Source organism: Poecilia reticulata, chromosome 17, assembly GCF_904066995.2.
Source record: "Poecilia reticulata chromosome 17, P_reticulata-male-v2, whole genome shotgun sequence".
Taxonomy (NCBI): domain Eukaryota; kingdom Metazoa; phylum Chordata; class Actinopteri; order Cyprinodontiformes; family Poeciliidae; genus Poecilia; species Poecilia reticulata.
The window spans coordinates 15288132-15313211 of NC_088846.1; the positions used below are offsets into that span (position 1 = coordinate 15288132).

Consider the following 25080-nt stretch of genomic DNA (forward strand, 5'->3'; position numbering starts at 1 on the left):
TTGCTTTCCCTGAAGCAAGGTCAGGGAAAGCCTTGCTTTTTTTTGTTTTGTTCTTTTCTTGACCCTCCCCTCCTATCCCATCCCTTCTGTTCTCCTCTCTCCTTATGCAGGAAATGGAACAGCAAAAGCAAAGTCCGACTGCGCATGTGACAGAGTTGCAGGAAAAGAACGTGCGCCCTACATGCCCCTGGCAACTCCCCTGCATTTTAAAAGGAGCCCATCAATCTCCATGTTCAGGTCCAGAAACACTAGGAAGTGGAGTAATGGTTTCTATAGGCAGGAGTGTGAATGAGCACAATTCCTGAAGTGGACCTCTGTTACAGATAATGGAATGTAATGGAGGTGAGGCATCTTCTTTCATTTCCTACCTCCATTCTTTACTTATGTCTCATCTTTGACACTTTCTTCACATTTTCCGCAGAAAAAAGGCCTGTGATTTCTCACTCTCTGACAGATGTGCTTCAGTTAATGCTTTGCCCTGGGCAGCACCTCTGCATAACTCATATATTCTTTTAGGAAGTGCCGCAGCCAAAGAGGGCTTAAAAGTTAGAGAATTTTGTTTCTTAACTTCATAAGAAAGCCAAACCCAAGCAGAATATTAGATGTACAAATTTTCCCTGTCTGCTCTCTCCTCCTTCATGATAACAAGCTCCTAATCCACTTAGTTTAAAAAAAATAAAAATAAAAATAAAGATAGTTTCCAACTTGTCAGACATCATTCACTCAACCCCCTAACAACGCACATAATCTAAAATTAAAGGAAGAAATAAAATAAATCCCTGTATCAAAATAGCATATCCTCTAGTGATAGCGTAGAAAAATAAACTTGGCAAAGAAAGTATAAATCGCGGTAACGCACACATTATAAATGTGATATGTGCACACATTGAGTAAATCTGATGCGCACACACACAAGCAGCCCTATCAGCAGGATACAAACTCACAGCTTCATGAGGAGCGCTAGAAGCTTAGAAGAGGATTTACCTTCAGGATTTATCATAAGAGCTTGGTAATAAGAGAGAGACAGACAGAGGGTAAAAAACAGTCAACTGTGTGCAGCACTGAGTTCTGTGCTCTAGGCTTCGCATTGCTCAGTGTTTGGGGGAAACTGAATTATAATTTCAAATATTGCTCATATACTCTTCCTCTAACACCTCTTGCTCCATTATTCTCAAAGTTTATCCTTCCTGCTCAACTGTAGGCTCAAAATCTCCAGCCGGGTTAGCTTTTCGTCTCTAATAGGTATTGAAGGGTGACTTCCAGGCCAGAAGAAACTTGATCAAACCTGTGCAACAGTGTAGCTGTGCCAGGACTAAATGCAAGTTCTTATCAAGAATGTCCCTGTATATTTGTCACCCTTGCTTTAAAGATATCAAGTCTGCCACTACCATATGCTTTAGAAACGCAGCAATGGTGGTGTGAAGGTTTCAGGGTAAAGTACAACGCCATTCCTCTTCCAAACATGTTGAATGAATTGGCATTTAAATAGTTCGGATTTGCTCTGAACTGTTTAAATGCCACAATTTAATCCCAACTGGATTATATTGTCCAACTACTTCACTGACCTGTCGAAACAGCTGCAAAACATCTTAAATGCTACAAAATAGACTCTCTGAATCACTTATTGTTTTCATGGAAAAACTATGCCCACTTGATTTTTCCAGACAAATCTCTCTTGGACAGTCCCTCCCATTATTCTTTTGACTCCTATGATTTGTAAAATTAAATGTAAAATGTTACTTCCATGCAACGATTATGCATCAGTGCTCACCTCAGTCCAAAACTATATAATTGTAACCAATAGCATCAGTAGGTCTTGAAATAATAAAGTTGTATCCTTTCACCTATAATGCGATACTTTTTCTGCAACAACTTGATGGTGAAATATCAGCTTATATTAAATGGCACCGATAGACGATCTTTAAGTAAAATTTGGAGGTAATAAAGTAGAAGATTTTTTGTAAATCTTAATTTTCTGGATGTTAGAAACTGGTCCTTTTGAACAGAAAGCCTACAGAACTCGTTTTTTTAAGTAATATTTTAGTTTTGAATCTTTTGCATATCCTCTGAGGTCTAATGCAAATTTAGACAAATTAAGTCAGTAACATTCGTCCTTGCAAAAGTGCCAGAGGAGTCAGGCCACAAAGAGCCCTTCAAATGTCTTACCTCAGTGTTTAATTTTGACAGTTTTAGAAAGTTTCATTCATCTGACTCTGCTGTAATGTCAGTGGTGCCTCTCCAAAGTAAACCCACACAGTGTACTTTACATGCATCGACTCTAAATCCATTAAAGATGCACATTTCTACACGACTTAGTGTTTTGATTTGTCCCTCCAGAAAACAGTCCCAGGAAAACAGAGATTATGATTCTATTGATTTACAGCTCAATCTGAATTAACTTTGAATTGCTTAGGAGCATGTGCGGAGCCCTGCTAACATTTCAAACTACATTAATTGTTTGATTTGCAAACATGTTCTGTTAAACAACGTAAAACTAACACATTTTATTCACTATTCTGGAGATCAAACTAAGTTACTGTGAGAGAATCATTAGAATTAGGCACTGGGCCCAGCTGTCATTGTACTTTATGTCAGAAACATTTGTTTCTTTTTGGTGGATAGAATATCTCACCTGAGCCTCTATTTAGACCTGGTTTCTTACCAGATAAATTGAGATGTTTCCACCAACATATGAGACTTTAGTGAGGCTTTTCTCAAAAAACTGAATTGCATTGTATGTTACATTAGCCTAATAAAAAAAAAAAACTGTTGACGTTTTAAACATTACCCAATCACTAATGTTTGTCCTTGACGTATGTAATGTGCCAGTTCCATGTTATGAAGCTTACCCGGAATTGCCTGCACTGTAAACAACCATCTTCCACCGTCAAGACAGAAGAGCTGAGCTGTATAAGGCAGCTGTTAATGTTAAATATTTAGAATCATGGCCAACACAGACTGAGTGGCTTTGTTCACTTTCTCCCCTTCCATTGCTAAAACCACAGGCAGACTACAATTATAAACAGAGCAGAAAAACATCCTCATTCACAACTTCTGTTCACTGATTCGACTGGTAGAAATTCTATCAGAGAAATCCAACTCAATGGGAGAAAGTCCAGACTGTGCTGTGAAAAGAAATTTCAATTATGCAGAATTGCAAAGGAAGGCAATGGCCTGGCGAATATTACATCATCTAGAAATGTTTTTGGATCATCAAAGCAGGAGTTTCATATGTCATTATCACCACTTGGAGGAATCCCTAAAATCAATTGAAAGGGACCCGATTGTGTAGTTGAAGTTTTGGCATTCTTTAAATAATTTCTAATTTTCTGCAGCATTTTTATTTTTTATTTTTTGCAGCTGTTCATGCATCAGTACAGGGGGTAAGGCACAAGATTTTTACAGGAGTAATTACTGCAGAGTTGAGACTTAATTCCTCCCTGAAATGCAAAACCGGCATTATGCCAACAGGGCCACCGTAGGCCAACAATGATCATTTTGGGGTGCTTATCAAACGCCATTACATGCACCATATATCCTTTTATATGATCTGTGAATGGACTTTAGCGAGGAGGATGTGCACTTTGTCCTTGCTTTAATGGTCTTGTAAGTTGATAGAGTTGCAGCCACAGAGACTATAATGTCCCTGATGTATCATATTCTCCTCTCGCCTTCACAGCAGGACCGCAGACTACGCTGTGTAAGGTCATCATCGTGACTCGGCTGCGGGTCCATTTCAAGGAAACGACCCATGGACGTGCACAATTGCTGTTGGATTCCTGCAAACATTAAGGTTATAATAAAAAAATATATTTTGATATTACATACCATATATATGTGAACAAAATCCTTTGCACCCCCATCCCCCACTCCAGAAAAGGGTAACAACTTTAAGAATGACCTTGCACGACAGTTTGGGGCAGCTCCACACCCTTATGTACAAACATCGTTGGCCCTTCTATTTCCGAGTGGTAACAGCAGAAGCAGATTTTTTTTGTGTATATTTTGGAGCATGCACGGCATATATTTCAGAGGCCGCATTGAGATGGAAAGATAGTTCTGACACTTCCTGCACTATAATCTGTACTCAGTGGTGGTATTTAGCCTGACAACCCCTTATTTCAAAGCAAACGATATTTTATACATATTCATGCATCCCCCAGCATATCCTTTGTGCGACCTCTGCAGACACACGCGTGCATACACAAAGCCTGAGTAATCTGAATGAGATGTGCTGCCTCAAAGAATTTCAGGCCACAAATGTCTGATTTTTCAGTCAAAGTGCATTACTTCACATGTGGCTGGCAAAGAAATGGAACTGAAGGAAGAGTAAGCCGGAGAATGATGCAAAGAATGAGAAACGGTAAAACAGGGAAAGCAACAAAAGTAGGCACAAAGAAATAAAGGTTGGATGGGATGCAGAGCAACTCCGAGTTGCTCTGCATCGGTTTTTATCATAAACAGTCATAGAAAAACAGCAGGACTTTAAGATAACGTCTATAAGAATAAGAAGGACAAGTGGGCTGATCCATTATACAGTTTTTATCTAAATCCTCAGGATACCAAAATGATTTCTAAAATACATACTCAACAAAAGTTGAGTATTTTAGAAATGCATTTGGCCACCTAAAAAGGCAATTACAGTGACAGATCATTAAATTATGCAAAAGCTTGATCCACAGGACATTGTCTTTTGCAAGTCGCTGCATAATATTTTTTTAAATCATAACAATATTCAAGCCTGTGCACATCCCTCTGCATACAGAAGGATGTGGAAAGCATCTGAAAAGACGTGTAGAAATACATCAGCCATTTACCAACTCTTCATTCTAGATTGGCAGCATGTCAGCCACTTGGGGTTTTCTGTCACCTCTGATTTCCCATTGTGGGCTTCCACATGTGTGCGAAAAATCCATTTATGTTTTCTCTGCCATTCCGGTGTCATATGAATTTTATTATGGAATATTAAAAAAGGTCTGCATGAACCTGGATCATTTCTACATTCAGAATAAATACACTTCACCCTGCAGCCAACAACCACATAAACATAATGAATGCAGCATGCTGGAGTGTAAGGATTGCTTTAATTCCTAACTTCATCCTAACGATGAAGTCCTTCTCTTGCTGTATTACTTCATCACTCTAGGAGAAAAAAAATAAATGTTTAGGCTACATGGACCATAATGCAGGTGCATGTCTTCCAGTTTTTGACAGAGATTAACAATAACATAGTGGATAAAGTCTGCAGTATCAACTCTCATAGGCAGCCAATTGACTGAGCTGACCGAGTGAGGACAGAGTGCAGTATGATTGGAAGCTGATGCTGGGCAGCAAAGCCTTTGTCCAAACAGAGTTTAGAGCTGACCTGCGGGAAACTACACCAATGTTTTTTTTTCTCTAATAACCATATGTACAACAATGGTGTGGGTTATTTGTAGCTGAAACTACACACACGCAGTAAGGAACTAGTGTGTTGTTGTTTTTGATTGTCACCATCTGAACACCTCCTAAGACTCCTGAATGTGAAAGTGTTGCTAGAATCCAGTGTCTTTTTTTTTATTCCAAAGACAAAGAACTGGTTTTGTTGCAAATCCTGTATCGTGATGCCATGTTGAATCAGAGTTAAAAACTCAATATATAATTGGAGTAAAGGGGATTATAACCATCTCTCTAAATCAATATCATCAGCAATCCTAGTAGAGACATTTGTGTAGCAGCAGATTACCAAATTGGAATTAAATTACCAAAACATGGCATAATGTACTTCGTAGCTTTATGACTGAGTGAAAACAGAAGCTAAAAAAAATACAAAATTCTGGGCAGCAAATCTAAATGAAAAGATTATTACATTTTAAGACAAATCAAGAAAACGCTGTATATTTGCTTGGAACAGAAAACTGGTGTCACATTTATAAAATTCCTTACAGACAGAAATAAAGCAGTGTCAGGGAAAGCATCACTTGAAGATTCAGATATCTCCACCAGCTTCCTAAAATGTCAAGAAAAAAAACACACTTTGAGGAAAGGGGAACTTTATTTACTCCTTGTAAATCAAATTAGAAAATGTTATGGCATGCTGATAAAATAAGGAACTCCTGAGTTATGAATGTAAAACATCTGAATCAGCATGGTATGGCTATGAATCATATCTGGTGCATATCTCTGCAGTTTCTTCATTATTCACCTTAGTACAGTATCAGTTAAAGAGTAAATTTTTTGTCTCCGTTTCTCCCGAAGCCATATTCCATTTGTATTCATGGCTTTTAATGTGTTCTTATTATATATAAAACGATTCCTCAGCTTGCTCTGATTCAGTGTGTTTTCTTTATCAGCATATTTTGCTGTGTGCTGAAATATGACAAGGCTTTATCCCTGCTGCAGGCGAGCAACAGGCAGAGATTCTGAATGCACATAATATAAAGCAGCTCCTCTGTCTTGATATTATCTGTCAGATATCATTAGCTTATACCGGATGCTCATAGCCAGAGAATATTGAACAAGCAGCCATCTGCGTGCAGCTTACATTCAGCGGGGTACGACTCGGTGAGAAAAACCTAAAACAAGTCTGTGGTTTTTCACATTTCAGCTGCTGGTAGGAATATTTCCAGAGACACAAATAGATCTAAAGGAGCTGTAAAATTAGCACTTCGGGGAAGCAGAAGTTTTGGCTGTCACTGGCTATCAAAAACTTTTCACTGCATTCTCAATATGCCGTCGGCTTGTTGCCAGCGATACAGGAATCAGCTCCTTGTCTTTTATTTTCCAGGTAAGGACACGCACGATATGCACATATATTTAGTTACGCATCTCTCTGCTGTAACAGGAACCCGTCTGCTTGACACATATTTGTAATGCTGGTGTTCTTGTATGCATGTAAATTTTTTATTTTTTAAAGAGATGACATGGCCATTGATTTTTAAAGTTCCATTTCCTTCAATTTTATGTTCATCTCTAAGATCTAACGTATCCTTCCGAGTCAGGCAGAAAACTTGCTGACATCTTTGACACTCGTCCCTGCTGTTTTGGATTGACAATGCAGTGTGGTTTGTGACAGAGATGGCAAACTAATCTGCCCCGCCTCAATCACACTGGAGAGAAGACAAGTGATTGCACTCTTGATGGAGGTAATCCTGGGGAAAAAAAAAAAAAAGGATTGTGCAAGAGATGGGGGCAGATAAATAACAGAGTCTGAAGCTTTTGTGTATGATAATCTTTGAGTGATGGCATTCAGTTTTCTATGTGAAAATCAGCAGAGGACGACAACCTTCTGGACCATTCTATGTAAAGAGGGGAGGTGGTTGTGTGAAAACTCTGATAAGATTAGAATAAGATTGAGGAAAAACTGTCTAGGTCTATCCCTTAAATAACTAAGGTTTGAACCCCTGAAAAAAATGGCAGTTTTGCCATTGTGTGTATACAAAAATTGATAAACCAAAATTATTTTGAGCAGCAGAAAATTCTACTTACCACTGCCTAGTTACTAGATTGATCTAGTAAACAGGACAAAGATCAGAAGTAGAGCCATTTTTCTGAGGAAAATAACTTTTTTATATATTTTAATGGTGCCATCTATAGTTATTATAAAAGATATTTCCAATATAAAAATGTTTTTAAATGCAGCTTAGCTGTAGGTGACCAGTTGCATGTGTAACAGAACACATTAAAGTGGTAATGCTTCTTATTGATATTTATTTGCAAGTCTATGATATTTGCCATGACATTTCTAAACATTAAACATAATCAAATGCACACGTAAAACCTCCCACACAGAAGTTTGTTTTGAATCTGAATCATCTTGCCATCTGCTTTCAAAGTGTATCATTTGATTTAAAAAAAACAATTAAAGATGTAAACAAGGAGACTGAAAAATGAATATTTCTGTTAAGAAAACTCAGCCAAAAGGTGAAATGCATTTTAACAGCCAAGCTGTCTGAGAGATGGTGAGTGAGAAAATGTCAGCAGGCTCAGATGGATGCATATCTTTCTACTTAAAGGCTTTTGGTGAGCTTTTTTACCTGTAAAGAGAGATTAGTTGGTACTTTAAGTATCAGCTCATATTTCATATATGCGCCCCCATGTTTCAAGTACATACTGTGTGTAGTTTAAAAGACTGACTGTTGTGATGAATAAATTTTATCTACACACAGATGGTGCTTTAATAGCAAAACAGCAATTTTCTCCATAAAACACCCCTTATTTGAAGTCATCCTCAAAGCATCAGTCCTCTGGCAACAGAGAAAAGATAATCATTAAAAACACAAGAAGCTCTAAATTGGAACAGTCATACAGAGGCAGAGAGAGAAGTGGCTTGTGTAGCAGCCGTACGATGCTGCTTGACAAGAATTTGAAAAGCTGTGTTGTTGTGAAGTAAAAACAAATAAAATTACAAAAGAAAATGAATAAATAATCATAAATGCATTTGTTGGGGGAAGAATGTTAGAAATATGACCAGATTGCATAAATGGGGACATCTCCAAATTGAAATATTTTACTGAAGCCCTTTGATTCAGTTTTAGTAATTGATCTTTAGTTCATACCTGCCATCAATTGTACTGAATCTGCAACAGTTGGGTTTTCAGCTCACTTAGTTGAAAACCTGCTAGATTTTTTCTGGGATTTCCACATTTGAATCACGTGCATAAAGCCATGGTTTGTTGAGAGGTTGTAAGTGTTAAGACCAAAGAATTTCCAAAAAGTGCTAGTTGTGTTTTACATGCAACACTGATCTCCAGTATTCTCCATATGCTTGGACTAAGAAGTAGGTATACAAGACCAAATACTTTTCTTCCAAAGAAAACATCCAGGTTTTGATAAAATCTCCCAAAAGCTTGTGAGAGATTGCCTTGTCTGTAGAAACCAAACATGATTTTTGAGGACAGCTGAAGAAAACCGTAAAGGTTACTTTTTCTTCAGCTTTGACCTGGGACCTTCAGATATTTCCTCAAAAGGTGAAGATTAAGAAGGATTTCCTTTTCAGCATACTTTCCAAATCAATAAAAGAATGGTTTCACCAGCAGAACATTATTTTTTGGCAAGGTCAAATTTTCTGCTAAATTTGACAGAAAATCAGCAGAGAGCTGTGGACAAGAGACGTCCTCACAGTCTAAGGGTGGGACAAGATCTGTGGGACTCAGTCCTTCCATTAAAAAAAAAAAGACTGATTGTCAAATTGTAAACTCTCATTGTTGAATCTTTACAACTCTTCACACCTTTCTTTCCCAACATATTTATTTTTAGTTGAATTGTACCAGATCTCAAGAAAGGTGGAAGATGTTTCAAAAATGATTTATAGCGCTCTGTGCTATTTGACATCAAAATATGACACCATAAATAGTTGTACATACTTTCCAGAGCCACCGTACGCCAGTTTGAGCAATTCCTGTTGGCAAGCTCTGTGCTTCTGTGGTCTTTGACACTTTAAATTTCCATAAAACTAAGTGGTTAACTACACTGCATAAAGAGTGAAATGTTCTCCCAGATTTAAATGTGTTCCAGATGAAAAATAGAAAAGTGGGGGAAGGACAGGGACATCACAGTTTTACTGAGCAGGCCACTTCAGGTCTTGCAGAATAAGTAGCAGTTACCATAGTAATTGAACAGAAAGCATTCAGTCAGTATCCCGGCTGAGTCAGTATCTGTGGTACGCATCTGACCTCTAGTGGTTGTTCTTAGGATAAGCAGTGTCCCAACATCATTGGGAATCAAAGGACTAAACGTTTCCACATTAGTCACTGAGGGTAATGACTGCTATCAAGATGTACTGGTTCATCTGCAGCTCGAGTTCCCTGTCCTTTCAAAGAACACCTGTTTAATCAGATTATAGGTTGTAGCTAGCGATAAATTAGGACCACTCTAATCCTTTGTAAAGCTAAAACTGAATAAAAGCTCAGCGAGTTTAGCTTGATGTAAATTCCAGTACTAAATAACTTCTTGAATTTCAACACTCAAACCCTGCGACTTTTTCTGAGCCATCAAAATGCCATTGAACAGTGTTGCTTTGTTGCCCACTAAACAAGCATTTTCTGTCGTTTTGTTTTACTCCTGCAAACACAAACCAGACTTGGATCAGAGTCATAATCAGATTTCATCCTCTGTGAAGGAGTCCTGCAGCCAAATGAGCAACAAGTTTACTTGGCCTGATTGAAAAGCCACGATAGATTTCGTCAGCACTCAGAAAAAACGTTGAGAGGCCTTAAAGCGAGGTTAAGCTGTGGCACATGCGCACAACAGCTCTGGTGGGAGGGATTCGCAATAATTCGTAAACTTTTACAGTAAACCCAAAGCTGAAATTGAAATAACTGGTAAGTTAACACTTGTAAGCTTTTCAAAAGGTGGCATACACATATTGCATATCCACACGACGGGCAAAAGCTCATGCAGCAATATAGCAATAGCAACCATATTGTCTACCTCAACACCAGCTTCAACACAAAGCAACTTAAAAAAAGAAGATGATAAAAACGCATACCCACTAAAACACACTTAACAAACACAGCACATGGTCTACCCACACAAACTACCTTTCAGATTAAAACACAAGCTTTTTCACCATGCCACACGCAAAACCCACCAAACCAGCAGGCAAAGAAGAAAGAAAAAAAAAACATAGCTCATTTCACAAAGCCAAAAATATTTACTCCAACATATCCATGTTAGAGTAAATATTTCCACTCGGGTCAGGTTCTACTTGGATACCCTGTAGAAAACAGATGGATTTTCCTTCCCTTTTAGTCCAGCTGAGGATTTCACTCATTTACCCAAAAGCGTTTTCCCTCCTTGTAATTGGTGAATGACGTCGCTCTGTGATTTTGTAAACTCCCCCTGATTCTTGATTCTATTGACTATCAGATGTGTCAGTCATCCAAATTAACCGATGGGCTCCAGATAAGCTGCCCTGCACAGTTTGCATTTCTGACTCCAATACATACTTTTGTGACGCGAGAGCACTTTTAAGCACTTGACTCTTATTGTTTCAAAAACTAATTCTAATGGATATTTAAAGCAAGATTTGACTGCATTTTCTGAACAGAGGATTGAGCTCTTGCAGCTTAAGCAGGCACAGCTGGTTCCACTCTGCCTCTTGATGAGAGGCTAGGTGGGGGAACTGCTGTCTGGCCAACGAGGCAGCATGTGAGCTACAGATTTGTGGTAGTTTGATGGAAGTGTGTGTACGCATTCTTTTTTTTCCTTTCTTTTTTTTCCCCCCAGATTTGTAGTTGAGTGGGGCCTTGTTTATGAAGATGCCACTGTTCATGTTCTCTCTGAGGTTAGCTTGCTGGAGGATTGTATTTTATTAGAAACCCTGGATTTTGTTATTTACACTCGTTTTTTTCCCTCAGGTTTTTCCCCCTTCACATTCAAGATTCTTCCTGACTTATTTTTAAATAAAACATTACCTATGGCCTCCTGGTTTCGCCTCTTCATTCCCTGGTCATTTATTACTTTACCCTTCTATACCTCTAGACTGCCTTGGGGATGTGATAAAGATGTAAGTTGGGTAACAAGTAATTTTACAAATTCCTACTATCCTTTCGATTTTGCAGTCTTTTGTCTGTTCAGCAGTTAAAAGAATAAAACAAATCAAACGTATTAGAAAAGAAAGGAGTAAATATGGCAAATTTCTGAGGGTAAGGTGGATTTTTTTTTTTATTCATTAAACGATGAAAGGCTACTTATGTGTAAACTTTTGGGAGCTTTAAATGAATTCAAATCTTTGTTAAAGACTCACCTTTGCATATTGGCTTTTAATTTATCAGAGCATAATTAACATACCAGTCTTTTTTTTTTCTTCTTTTATGGATGCTTTTATAGTTGCTCTTTGGTTGCCTTTTGTTTTTATAGCCCTTTTACATAAATTAATTCTGTGTTAAAGGACTTAAGATAAAGTCTCTTCTGTAGAGTCTCTACTCAAAAAGCAAGCCATTACCTGACCAGTCGTCCTCAAATTTTCTCACTAGAGCCTTCATTTGTCACAGATATGTCTGGCCTCTCCCCTGTGTGCAGATCCATGTGGGATTATTTGTTTCCATCGTCACATTTGTGTTGAAATTTCAGCTCCCTGTGTAGCAGAACAGCACTGGAGGTTTTTTTGCATTTTATCCCACAAAAAAATCTATCTAGGGAGGTAGCTGCAGTTATCGATTTTTTCTTCTTTTTTTTTTTTTTTTAAGTAATTGAACAGCTTTATGTGTAGCCCATAGGAATTCAGACACATTTTTAAGGTCCTGCACAACAGCAGAGAAATCATTTGTCTCTCCCAGACCTGCAGTGAACAAAATAGCATCAGTCTGTTTTTGGAGCTTGTTGTTAACACACATTCGGGGCAGAATGTTTTTCTTTGTAGTGTCCAGATTACGTATTTAATGGGACAGAGCGAGTGTGATAATGCGGACTTCCTAAGAGTTGATACACATGAGTTCTGTGAAGTATGGAACGTCTTGGCCAGATAGAATAAAAATAAAACGAGAAATTTCCCTTTTCTTGCAAAGTAAATAAAGCCTGGATGCTGACCAGAAAATTGCAACATAATACTTAAATAAACCTCATAGGTAAAAAAAAAAAAACAAACAAACAAAAAAACTAATTTTGTTCCAGAACACAATGTTAGGATTCTGGAATCTGATGCATTTGTTGTAATGTATCAAATGCACACACACTGAAAATCATTATAAACCAGCTGGACAAATTCTGTTTAATTTTTATTATAAGATGTGTCAGATGACTGGAAAACTTGGTAAATGGCCCGTGACACTCGCAGGAAGGACTGCTACCACCGCCGCCGCAAAAACTTACAAGGATACTTTGGTATTTAAAGAAGAACTTTTAAAAAATGATGGAAAAGAAGTGTCAAATCAGACACAATAGACTACTTTGTATCATAATATTTAATCCGTTTAGGTGATAAAAATAGGTTAGCTTGATATATTTTTATGTTCAGACCAAACATTTACATGAATATTTTCAGTATAACAGGAACTACACTACATAAACCATTTTAAAACATTTAAGCATCTCTTGATTTTTGTGTACTGTAAAGAAAAATTGTTGTGCAATTTTTTACAGTCCAATGTGGCAAAGAGGTCTCAGAATTTCACCTAAATAGACAAGAAGCAAACTTTTAAAAATCATATTTTTCTGCTCGAGCTGCTGACTTCGCTTCTATTTGGAAGTCACACACCATCATGTTGCTGCAGCAGACAGAGCTGCTTTTCTTAAACGCTGAAATGCTTTGTGTGTCACACATTTAACATTTAAGTGGGTCCACTTGCAGGTCTCTCTTTTGGGATTTCTCTATAAAATGTAACCAATATTTTCCAAAGCTTTGCAGAAGAGTGCAATTTTATTTATTTTTTTGCTCGCCAAGAGTTTGAAGGTCTGGAAAAAGGACATGCGCACTTTGTGCAGCTTTTAACTTTGGGCCACTGGAAATAAAACTAGTCCCATTTGCTCTCATCTTTCTTTGTTTTCCTCACCCTTAAGCCATCATTCCCCATGTTAACTCATCCCATCTTGGCTGTCCTTTAGGGGATTAGTTTGTTCATCAGTGAAAGTGAAACACACTGACAAATCTGGGTTTATCTGCTCATCCAGACGTTGAAACAAACAATGATGCCAATCGAGGATTAGCGTGTCCTCGGTTTGTACAGCAGAATGTTACTAAATCAAAGAGGTGCACGGGGAGTGCACTCACCCATTATAGTTTTTTTTTTAGTTTTTTTATGGAATTTAATCCCAAATTAAGTTTAAAACGAAAAACTTTCAGCCAACAGAAAATTAATGAGCCAATTAAATTCTGCATTTGTGGTAAGGCTAAAGTCAAGCTTTTGCATTTCTTTCACATGTTGCGTGTCATATATGAAGAACAGAAGAGTGTGGATGTTTTGTGAGCTGCAGAGCTTCACCTGGGTGTGGACACAAATATCGGAAAGAATCAAAACTGCATCTGGACTTGCAGCTCTTAATTTTTGAACTAAGATGTGGAAACAACACCTGCGAAGGCAGAGTTGTGGGTCAATTCACCCAATCACTACATTGTTCCCATTGCTTTGTAGCATCATGTTGCCATTTCATCTCTTCCTGCTTCAGTTTCATGTCTGTAAACAAACCATTTTTACATAGTTTATTTTCAACTGTAATGCTTAGATGAAACATTGGACCTAATAGCTCAAATCTGACATATAAATTGGTTATAGCTTGTTAGCTGAAAACTTAGCCTCATATTCTATTGTCGCTCTGCTCCGCATTTGGATAATGTAGGTGTTATGAAATATGACAAATGATGACTGCTGGACAGAGCCAAAATATTTTTGCAACTTTATGCTGAAAACCGCTCTTGTATTGAAGTCATCCAACTACGTTTACATAAAACTAAATTATGAGAACAATGTAGAACAAATTTAATTCAATTTAATCAAAGCTGATACACAAAGTACCACCAACCAGCTAAAACAGTGTACTGACTCTAATTGTACTAAATGTTTTTTTTTTTTTCCAAATGAACATTGGTACAAGAGTTAAATAACCAGAAAGACAAAAATCAAGGTCAGTCAAGAACACGGTCTCTCTCTCGCTTTCAATTAAAACAAGCAGACACCTCTCAAAAGATTGAACTACTTTGTTTGTTTTTTTTTCTGAAGAAAAAAAACAAAACACTTTTATTTATTCCACTTTAAAAAAAAAAAACAGCATCTCAAAAATGATTTATACCGTGCTAAATGACCTGAGAATTGCCTTTTGTTACCAAAGATTACCAACTCCACATCTGCAAAAGGAGAATTTGGTCCTGACTGAGTCATAATTTAAGCCTCCTCAACACTGTTTTCTGGGGCTTCTTGAACTCTTACAGATGAGATTTCTGTCAAGGTCAAACTCCGAGTTTTCTGCTTACACGCCTGTTCTCACATCTTCATTCTGCTACTGCTCCTCTTCTTCCATTAAGTCCAAGGATTGCTCACTTTCGCTCAGCTCTTCTTCCCCCTCCTCTTCTTCACTGCTAGATGGTTTTTTCTTTGGCTTTCGCTTTCTTACTTTGGCCATCTTGGGTTTTCTGGCTCGGCCAGACTCGTTCTTTTCTACGGTCATTGTGACTCTGTGGTTCTTCTTAGGTCTCCCGACCGGTCTACCTGTGAGGGTTCTCCCTGTCCTTCTCCGAGTTTTCACCTCCTTTTCTCTAAGCTGCGCCTCCTCTACTTCGGGGTCACCATCGGCGCATCCCTTCGGGTTTGGCGTTTTCTGTTGATGGTAACGCCGGACGTGACTCTTCAAGCTCACGTTGTGATTGAAGCATTTGTCGCACTGTTTACACTTGTAAGGCCTCTCCCCCGTGTGCAGGCGCATGTGGGACTTCAGATGGCTGGGCTGCTTGAAGGCACGCTGGCACACCGAGCATTCGAACGGTTTTTCCCCCGTATGCACCATCGAGTGTCTCTGGAGAGCCACAGCCCAAAAGAATTCGATCCCGCAAACGGGACATTTCAGCGGCCCCGGCTTCAAGTGTCTCCTCATGTGGTTTTTGCGCTTCGTGTACGTGGCAAACGCCTCCGGGCATTCGGGGCATTTAAAAGGATCGCTTTCATTTAAGTGGGTCTGTTCGTGGGCCTTTTTGGCCACTTTTGTCTTAAACCCAACACGGCAGTATTTGCAAGAATGCTCATAGTTTGCACTGTGCACCCTGTTGTGAAGCGTTAAGGCGTGGTCAGTGGCGTACCTCTTCCCGCAGGTGTTGCAAGAGAAGGGCTTAATTTTATACTCGCAGGTGTGAGGCTTTCGTTTTACAAAAAACATCCCACAGTCTGCGCAGAGCTCCCTGTTCTTCAGACTGCCGTGCATGTGGACTTCTTCGTCAGAGCTCTCGCTCTCAGATTCCAAAACTGAAAGCTCGTCATCCGGGTCCCAGCTGTCCTCTGTTTCCGGGTCCCAGCTGTCGTCCGAGTCCTTGACCTCGTCCGGATCGCAGGACTCCTCCGTTTCTGTGGTGTGATCACTCTCCTCGTCAACAACTTCAACATTCTCAGCGATCTCTGCCGTCTTTGTAGATGTTGCCTGTCGACAGTACAAGCGAGGGATTTAAAACACAATGAATTCTGTACAGACAAAATTTAAGATATATTTAAAGCGTATGTTTACACTTATCAAAAAGTAATGAAAAAAACAACAACAACAACAAATAACTTTTGTTATTTGTAGTCACTGTGATAGTGGCAATAAGAGTGAAACATGTAAGCAGATACATGTAGTGGTTTTACTATGATTTTTATTTTTTTTAATAGAAGATGGACAATGATATGGGCGAATGTGACAGAGCGTTTCTTTAGGGTTGTGGGTGAAAACCTAGATTTTCCCACCACACGCCAAAAAGTTGTGGCCAAGTCACCGAGCCGTCTGTTACCACACATCTTCAAATCAGGGAGTTACGTTTACGGAGGGGTGAATGTGGTTTATATTATAAATGCCCCAGAAAAGTCATCTTTTCATGCTGTTAAAACAACTTCATTAGATTATAACCACTTCTAAACGTAGACAAATACATGCTGATCTTCTTTAATTTAGTCATCTGAGGTCTCAGAAATTCCGACTTTTCAATGATGTCAGACTGAACGGGTAGTTGAGCACAAATGAAACTTAAGATTTAAATTAGGGTTTATTTTAGTCTTCTACTTTAAAGTGAAAAACCAACTTGCTGCTGAAACATTCATGCAAGTTGCAGTATATGTTTATTACTAACCGCCTCCAGTTAGGATGAGGTGATTTTGCTTATTTGACAATCAGAATTTATTTTTGACCTGGAAATAAAAATTGTACTAATCGTTTCAAACACAGATACTTTTTGAATAGCAACATATTCTTAAGGAAGTTAACATAACACCATTTTTAAAAGAAGAAACCCCCATTTGGACATTTGGTCCCTACCTCTAAAAATATTTCCATGCATTTGGTCTGATGATCCTCCGACATTGCAGAAATGCTGTTTTGAGTCAGATTCTTCCAGTGGTTCTTGTAGCCACACTGCCGGCACTGCTGGTTCAGGACTAAGAGGACTCCACAGACCACTTTCTCCGTTTTTACTTCAGATTGACATACGGGGCAAGTGGCACTGAACAGCCGGAGGAGCTGCTCTTCATTCACAATGAACCTCTTACTAGTCCGAAGCATGCCAACTCTGGGAAAGAAGTATACATCAGACTTTTGAAGTTTTCCATCTTAATATAAAATGGTAAAAGAAAAAAGTTAGAGTAAAACTCACTTTTCCTTGATAATGTCAAGGTTTTCGATTTTTTCCAGCGTCTTACAATAATCTGACGATGAAGATTCAGAGGCCTCGCTTGATGCTGGGCTTGTAGGGACGCCTGCAAAAAAAAAAAAAAAAAAACTGAAAACATTCAATGCAAAAGCAAGATGTTTTTATATTAAATGCCTAAAATTTTAAGGCAACTCACTCGTTAAATAGCAGTTCTCCTCTTTGTTTAAAGTTGAAGATCCTGGAGTTGGACCATGGCATTTGTTAAGTTGGTCATATTCACAAGCATTACCTTTGGGCTGAATAATATCCTAAAACAAGCAAAAACAGTCAAGGTTGTAACAACAAAAGCACATGGAATTATGAAAACTTGCTTAAAGCAACATCCATCCATCCATCCATCCATTTTCTTGACACCCTTGTCCCTCAGTGGGGTCGGGAGGGGTGCTGGTGCCCATCTCCAGCTAACGTTCCAGGCCAGGGGCGGGGTCACCCTGGACAGGTCGCCAGTCTGTCGCAGGGCAACACAGAGACACACAGGACAAACAATCATGCACACACACACTCACACCTAGGGGCAATTTAGACAGACCAATTAACCTGACAGTCATGTTTTTGGACTGTGTGAGGAAACCGGAGTACCCGGAGAAAACCCAGAACCTTCTTGCTGCAAGGCAACAGCTCTACCAACTGCGCCACTGTGCAGCCCCTTGAAGCAACACAAGTCTGCAAATTCTGCAACAACCTTGGTGGTACAGAAACTGTTCAACAAATGAGTATTTGGAGGAAAAAAAAAACACCCCTTTTACATTGCCTTGAGGCAGATGCTTTCTTGCAGACCTTGACTGCTGAATGTACAATGGCCCGCAACAGTTTCTACAGATTGAAATGGCCCTGAAGAAGCCTATTTCAAATGGGAATGTTTTTCAGGGACAGCACTTGTGGGGTAATGAATGCTACGCCACGCAGGTAGTTACCTAAAAAGAGAAGATCTTCCAAATAGACACAAACCCTAAGCATACAACCAATTAGTTACACAGTGCGATAGGCCAATATTCCAGCAGCATCGGTTTAACTAACATGCAGTAAACAGTGTTGACCTTTACTGACTTCGTGTCGATCAGGGATTGTTCGTATGTTTACCATATTTTTGGGGCTTGAATTACGTAAGAAAACAATATAAATACCCGCTACTGTGCATCCACTTTACGAGCAGTAAAATCACGTAACCAATGACGCTGATAAACAGCATAAAGAAGAAACTTCTTCAGATGTTTCACTTCATGAAATCTCACCTGTTTGGACTCTGGTTCGTCAGGCGAACACACCGATGGCACAGCATCAGATTTTAGCTGGGTCGAACCAGCAGCTCGAGTCACTGTTAGAAAGCAGTTACTTGTGAAGTGTTCACTGCAAACACGAATATCAGTCCACGAGGTTTCTTTAAGTCTCTGACCATTGACTTCGAAGAGAAACTGGACCCACTCCAGTCTCCTCTCTGGGTCTGCTGGAAGAATGAAATGTTGAGTTCTGCGACGCCATGACTCACACCCGACGACGGAGCACATCCTGGATTTAAGTTTGGTCACCAGTGTGTAAAAAGTCTGGAACTGTACACTCAAGTGACAAGTTAGCTACCCAACAATCGTCAACAGCAACAACATATTGCTAAAAGCTAACTAGTGATGCTTCAGCAGCAGTGGAGCGTGAGGGGCGGGGTTTCATGGAAGCGAGCCTGGACTGATGGGAATTCAGACGACGTTTCAAGATCCAAATAATTTGGCTCCGCTCACAGTAAAGATGTTCATTCGGCTCTCAAGTCCGACTTCATGTCAGCGTAATTCCATAACCCTGAAACCTTTTTGAGGAACTATGGTGGTTTATAGAGCCTAGAGATGGTAAAACGGGAATAACGTTTAGGTTACTACCTTACTAAATATGTCCCTATTACGTTAGAAAAACGTATGAATTTTTTTTTATTAAATTGAATAATCCCTTGTTTAATTCTACTATCTTTGAGGATTTTTTATTGTGTTTTTCTTTACAACTATTTTTCTGTTTACTTCTGTTGGAGAGTATTTGTTTTCTATTTCTCGTGTTAATATGGTTGGCAATTGTTCAAAATTGAAAGAAAAATCTATTGTTCTTTTTAAAAAAAAACAAAACAAAAAAACAATCCTTAATGTCTTTGTGTTTCCTTATTCCTGCGAATATTATGAGCGCTCAATGTGTCAGCGCTGCTTTTGGTTTTAGATATGTGAAACAATTTGTGGTATTCTCATTTCGCACGATTCTTTTATCAATGAAGATAACTTGGTAAAGGAATGTCTATATTCCTCATATTCAACACTTTTGGTCTTTCCCCTGTTTGTAGCAGTACATAAATCCTGAACAAGCCCGTTATCTGTAAAGTGTTCAGTACAAACCAATCTGTTTCAGGATGCATCTTTAAATAGTTGCCTGTTGATTTTGATATAAAATTACCCTGTGCAGTTGCTCATGGTGATTCACAATAACCCATAAAAGCACATGACAGGCTTTAAGATTTGCCCATTTAACATTTGCTTTTGCTCTTTTAACATTTATTTTAAAAAATAGTAGAGGAGCGGAGATAGCATTAACAATGAGCTAATTTATTGTGTTTCTTTTTCGATTAGCCATGTCTAAATGGGCGGAGCGTCACTGCTGGGTTGATATGATTTGTGGTCAAGCGTACACCGGTTAGAGGAAGTTAGTCAACAGCCTCTAGATTCACTTTCATGTCTGCTTATCAGTCATATTATTTTATTTCTGGTGTGCAGTAGAATGGGATCAACAGACCTTATTTCTTAACTACTTTATTTGCCGGTAAAAATCTAAATAGTGGTTTATTATAAAATCCTCCAGGAAAACTAGACTTACAGAATTATATATGCCTGAAGGGAATGTTTTCTTCCTGTAACATGTTAGCAAATTAATAAGTCACAGTGGTTTCTTACTGTGTTCTAGGCTGAATATTGTTTTGAACTTCTCAGTTATTTTGGCTTGTAGAAAAAAAAAATGCTAGAATTAAAAAGAAACTCTTTTAAGATAGAATTTTAATTATCCACTGAGATTCGCAAATACTGCTTTGAACCAATTTGTTGTTGATAATCTTTACTAACACCAATGTGAAAAAGAAAAATAATAATTTACTTAATAATCTGAAAACTAAAAATAAATATGCAGGTTGTCAAAAAGCCGACAGCACTTCTCAATGACCTTGAACTCATAGTGAGTACTGATCGTGGTATACATATTTTATAACAGTACTTTATATTTACTCCATATCTCTAGACTAAAGATTAGAGATTTTGTTCCAAATAAAACACTGAGAATGGCAAATCTGGTATGGCTCGATGATAAATAACAAAATTTTAGGCCACAACTTGAAACGATACAGTTGGCACAAAAGAAACCTAAATATCACAGAAAGATCATACACACACAATAAAACATGGTGGTGGAAGCATCATGCTCTGGGATTACCTTTCTTTAGATGGAACTTGGTCCCAGTTAAATTTTTTTATTTTTATATAAATAAAAAAATAATTTTTGCTCTCCTGGATTTTTCATGGATGAAACTATAAAATAATTGTTCTAAATCTCCCTTTAAATTTTAAATGTCTATCTGTCCACCTACAGATAGACAACTTTTTTTTATTTTTTTATTCTAGCGCATGGACCTCAACCATCATAACACAGAATATTATGTATTCAAAATTTGCTACTGAGAAATTAAGAATTTAATATTAGCCTTGATTAACATACTGTCAACCACAATTTGCATAAACGTTTATTACGTATTTTAGTTTGAACATTTCATTCACTACATAATTCAATCATCAAGTACTCTGAAAGAACATTTTTCTTCACATTTAAGGGCAATACTAAGCAGTCGTTTCATTTATACAATATAAAAATAAACCTTCTAAGAACACGTCGCAAATTTTCAGTGTCAACATTTCATCCTTCTTCTTGTGAAGGATTGAAGCCAGGGGCCTCGTCCTCTTCATAGGTAGATTTTTATTTCTGCCTCTTTCAATTTAACTTTCCAGTTTTCACAGCATTTGATTCAAAGTTTTTAGGCCGCCCTATTGGTCTACCTGTGCCCCTTCTTCTAGTTTTAGGTCTGTAAAACCCTTCCATCCGCGTCTCATCGTCAGTAATCTGTGCGTCACAATCTGTGTCCTGTTCCTCTTCGTCGCTGTCAAGATCCTGGTTTATACTTTTCCTGAACATGTTAGGTTCAGAACTGTTGGCGCCTCTTTCCTGGTTGATATTTGCATCCGTCTTTGGTTGTGGTCCAGAACGAACGGGGTGATAACGTTGGACGTGGTTCTTCAAGCTCACGTTGTGATTAAAGCACTTGTCACAGTGCTGACACTTGTAAGGCCTCTCCCCAGTGTGCAGGCGCATGTGGGACTTCAGATGACTTGACTGGTTGAAGCCACGCTGGCAAACTGAACACTTGTACGGTTTTGCTCCAGTATGGATCAATAAATGTCTCTGAATGGAAAGAGCACGCAAGAACTCAACCCCACAGAAGCGACATTTCAACTCTATTGTCCCTCTGTGATTTTCCAGGTGGACTCTGCGCTCCCTGTTTGTGGCAAAAGTCTCCGAGCAGTCTGGACATTTGTACGGTTTCCCTTGGGTTATATGCATCTGCTCATGTGCAAATTTGTCTGCCTTCAACTTAAACGCAACATTGCAGAATTTGCAATTGAACTCGTAGTCCTCGTTATGAATTCTGCTGTGAAAATTCAAAGCCACCTCATTGACGCATCTTTTCCCACAAATGTAACAGGGATAGGGCTTCACTTTGTGCTCACATGTATGAGGTTTTCGTCTATCAAAGAACCTTCCACAGTCTGTGCAGAGTTGGCTGTGTATGGGGGTGAGTGAAAGATAATCGCAGTAATCAATATGGTCTGCGGAATCGCTGCTTTGTTTCGCAGGGAATAATTTCACGGGGAAAACACCCCGCGCTGGCTTCCAGTCCTCGTCCGAATCCATTTCACCCGAATCACTTGATCCCACTGATTCATCTTTAGGGTCACTCTCCTCATCAAGAACAGCATCGATCTCGGGAACCTCTGAGGTGATGCTGGAGGTTGCATCTTCTGTTGCAGCCTGTGGCAAGAAGCATAATTGGTTTCTTATATTTTAAGCATAACATAACAGGAAAAAGGGGGGGGGGGGATACTTTAAATGTATAATTTCTTTTTGATAGAATGAAGGCCCTTTGGGATAAATTTTAACATCAACCAAGCAGTTTAATATGTCTGTATATCAGCAAACTCGCTCATGACCTGGAGACACGATTTTGATCTAAATTTGACTCTGGATTCATGCGTAAAAAAAATCCACCTCATTTTCAGCCGAGACGGGAACACTTACCTCCCAGTCAGAGCTCTCCTCAGCTCCCATATTTAAACACAATGACGGGACAGCACTGGGCTTCAGCTGGACCCGGTCATTGACATTAACAAGACAGTCGTCTGGAAAGTGTTCGCTACAAACATAGATATCAGTCCATGACGACTCCTTAAAACACTGCTTGTTGACTTTAGCTATAAACATGACCCATTCCAGTCTCTCCTCCGGATCTTCTGGTAATTTAAATCGCTGCGCACTGCGACGCGACGAATCACATCCAGCAACTGAGCACATCCCGGGTGTACGTTTCGTTTTCTCTGACTCTCAAGCAACCTCTTGAGAAATGTTTCAAATACGCAACGTTAAAGTAGGAAGCGGCATTTTTTCTCGCAGCTGCATTGAGCTAAATTAGCTAGCGGTATCTGTTTGGGTTGATAGTCGGACGGGCGGAGTTTCGCCTGAGGGTACGAATGGTTTATTGTCTAGCGTACACCGAAAATAAATTCATTGCACATCGAAACGCTGTTACGTTCAATTCTAAGTGAATGAACGGTAAAACCCAATAAAAATTATTATTATTATTATTATTATTATTATTATTATTATTATTATTATTATTATTATTATTATTATTATTATTAAAACGAATGTGTTCAGGTAGTCATTAATATTAATTACAGCCAATGCCACAAGATGGCGCCAATTATCTTTGAGTTCTCTGCGTTCCGTTTTTCAAGTTCTGTTACATTCAAGACATATTTTTACGGAGATCTTGACTTATTTTTTTACTTTATGGAATTAAATGATACACAACCATGATTGAAAAATATTTTTACACAAATTCTTACAAGTAAGTTTAACAAAAAGATGAGATTAAACTAAAACAAGTGATCTGTAAGTGCAAATAATCGCTGAAACTGCATTTTATCATTCCTTGGCATCCTTTGTTAAAAATGAAAACAATAATGGGTATATTAAAAATTCTGAAATACATGAGAAACCGTTTATGTTAGGCCTCAAAGTGTTGTGTGCTGTGAAAGAGTATTTGATCCCTTACAAATTTCTTCAGTTTCGCTTCTTTTTGGTCCAAGGTAAATGTTTTTTCTATAAAGCAATTTTAAAAGTAGACTAAAATTATAATAATAAAGTAACTTTTCCCACAGCGATGTAAAAAAATAATTGTTGGTCATTATCACACATGCTTAATAACAGTTGTTGCAAACAGAGGTGGTAATGAAACCAGTGTTTAGGTTTAGTGGGTAAATAATTTTTACCCAACGCTAGATAGATTTTTCCCATAATAAAGAGATATCATTTAAATAGTTACTGTAATTTGTGCAGTTTGTCATTGTCAAATATTATAATTTGGTTATTGGTTGGCATCTAAAGGGTTTAGTGCCAAGTATTGAAGCTACCAAAGAGGTTGTGACATGAATGTTTTGATTGCCAAACAAGTCATTTTTGGGTTAAAATTAATACTTTTTTTAACCATGCATTTTCTACACAATGTTCTTGTGTGTGGTGAGATGAAGGGTCAATAATTGACAAAGGTGTATAATGGACAGATCTTTACACCAGTCCATCATAGGACATTTTAAAGCATGAAATGCTCAAAGGTTTCCTGGTACATATCTGTGTTTACTATGGACTTTAGAAAACACAGTAGACCAACACCAGCAGATGTCATGGCACCCCAAATCAAACTTTTCACCGGACTTCAAGGTCCCATAGTCCACTCTTTCTGCCGACTTTGGTACCTTGATTTCCAAATGAAATTTAAACTTGAAACACAAAATGTAATATTTGCAGCCCATGTGTAAGATTTGTTTTGAATAGTGGCTCTTGGTGTGCTGGCGTCAGCCTCGGCCTTTTGAGCAATTTCACATCCTTAAACTGTACACTGGTGAAAAATCACCGTCCACAAAGTCATGGATGAATAAGTGTGAAGAAAGAGCTTGACTGGCCTGGACAGACTTCTGATCTGAACCAAGTAGAATACCTTGGGGGTCAAACAGAGTGGAGATCGTTAACCAGGTACACTCATCCAACATCAGTGTTTGACCTCACCAATGTGCTACTTAAGGGATGGTAAAAAATTTCCATAAACGCATCCATAAACCTTGTAGAGAACTTCCTCAAAAATGCCTAAGTTACAACTCCATTTGCTTGACCAACATCATTGAGAACCCTTTGCTTTAAGGATGAGGCGCCAATAAAATGCTCAAATTTGTGCTACGGCAGATGAAAATATCTCAGTTTAGTTTCTAAATACTAAACTTTTTTTAAAATGAAGACTAAGATGAAATCTATAATATAAAATGTATTGATGTATGGAAAAAGTATTGACCTAAGGGGGTTAAAATGTACCACCTTCATCTAATTCTGTGTTGCTTTAAACTTAAACTTAACCTTTAAACTTGACCCTTTTCACATTTTGTCTTTCA

General features: G+C 38.4%; 2 protein-coding genes across 3 annotated transcripts; both read right to left on the reverse strand.

Annotated features, from left to right (window-relative positions):
• Positions 1 to 14301: 14301 nt before the first annotated feature.
• LOC145548009 (uncharacterized) lies at positions 14302 to 19162 on the reverse strand. 2 transcript variants are annotated; one of them, XM_081598391.1, is made up of 6 exons: positions 18693 to 19162; positions 18532 to 18614; positions 17436 to 17547; positions 17243 to 17345; positions 16909 to 17158; positions 14302 to 16041 (listed from the first exon to the last, which is right to left on the reverse strand). In XM_081598391.1, exons 1-6 carry the CDS (start codon positions 18802 to 18804, stop codon positions 14914 to 14916), a joined length of 1788 nt encoding a protein of 595 aa, XP_081454517.1. In that variant the 5' UTR covers positions 18805 to 19162; the 3' UTR covers positions 14302 to 14913. The 2 variants fall into 2 exon arrangements, with proteins under 2 accessions (XP_081454517.1, XP_081454516.1); XM_081598390.1 differs by having other exon boundaries at positions 18532 to 19161.
• Positions 19163 to 21032: 1870 nt separating this feature from the next.
• On the reverse strand, positions 21033 to 23113 carry LOC103479615 (uncharacterized). Its single transcript, XM_008434154.3, has 2 exons — positions 22658 to 23113; positions 21033 to 22390 (listed from the first exon to the last, which is right to left on the reverse strand). Exons 1-2 carry the CDS (start codon positions 22928 to 22930, stop codon positions 21296 to 21298), a joined length of 1368 nt encoding a protein of 455 aa, XP_008432376.2. The 5' UTR covers positions 22931 to 23113; the 3' UTR covers positions 21033 to 21295.
• Positions 23114 to 25080: the final 1967 nt, after the last annotated feature.

Coding starts and splice junctions, on each gene's coding strand:
- LOC145548009 (XM_081598390.1), bottom strand. CDS start 18,804: ATGTGCTCCGTCGTCGGGTGTGAGTCATGGCGTCGCAGAACTCAACAT. Junction 17,159..17,242: donor CTTGACATTATCAAGGAAAA/GTGAGTTTTACT, acceptor CTTCTTTCCCAG/AGTTGGCATGCTTCGGACTA. Junction 16,042..16,908: donor GCATGGAAATATTTTTAGAG/GTAGGGACCAAA, acceptor TACTGTCGACAG/GCAACATCTACAAAGACGGC.
- LOC103479615 (XM_008434154.3), bottom strand. CDS start 22,930: ATGTGCTCAGTTGCTGGATGTGATTCGTCGCGTCGCAGTGCGCAGCGA. Junction 22,391..22,657: donor AGGAGAGCTCTGACTGGGAG/GTAAGTGTTCCC, acceptor TTCTTGCCACAG/GCTGCAACAGAAGATGCAAC.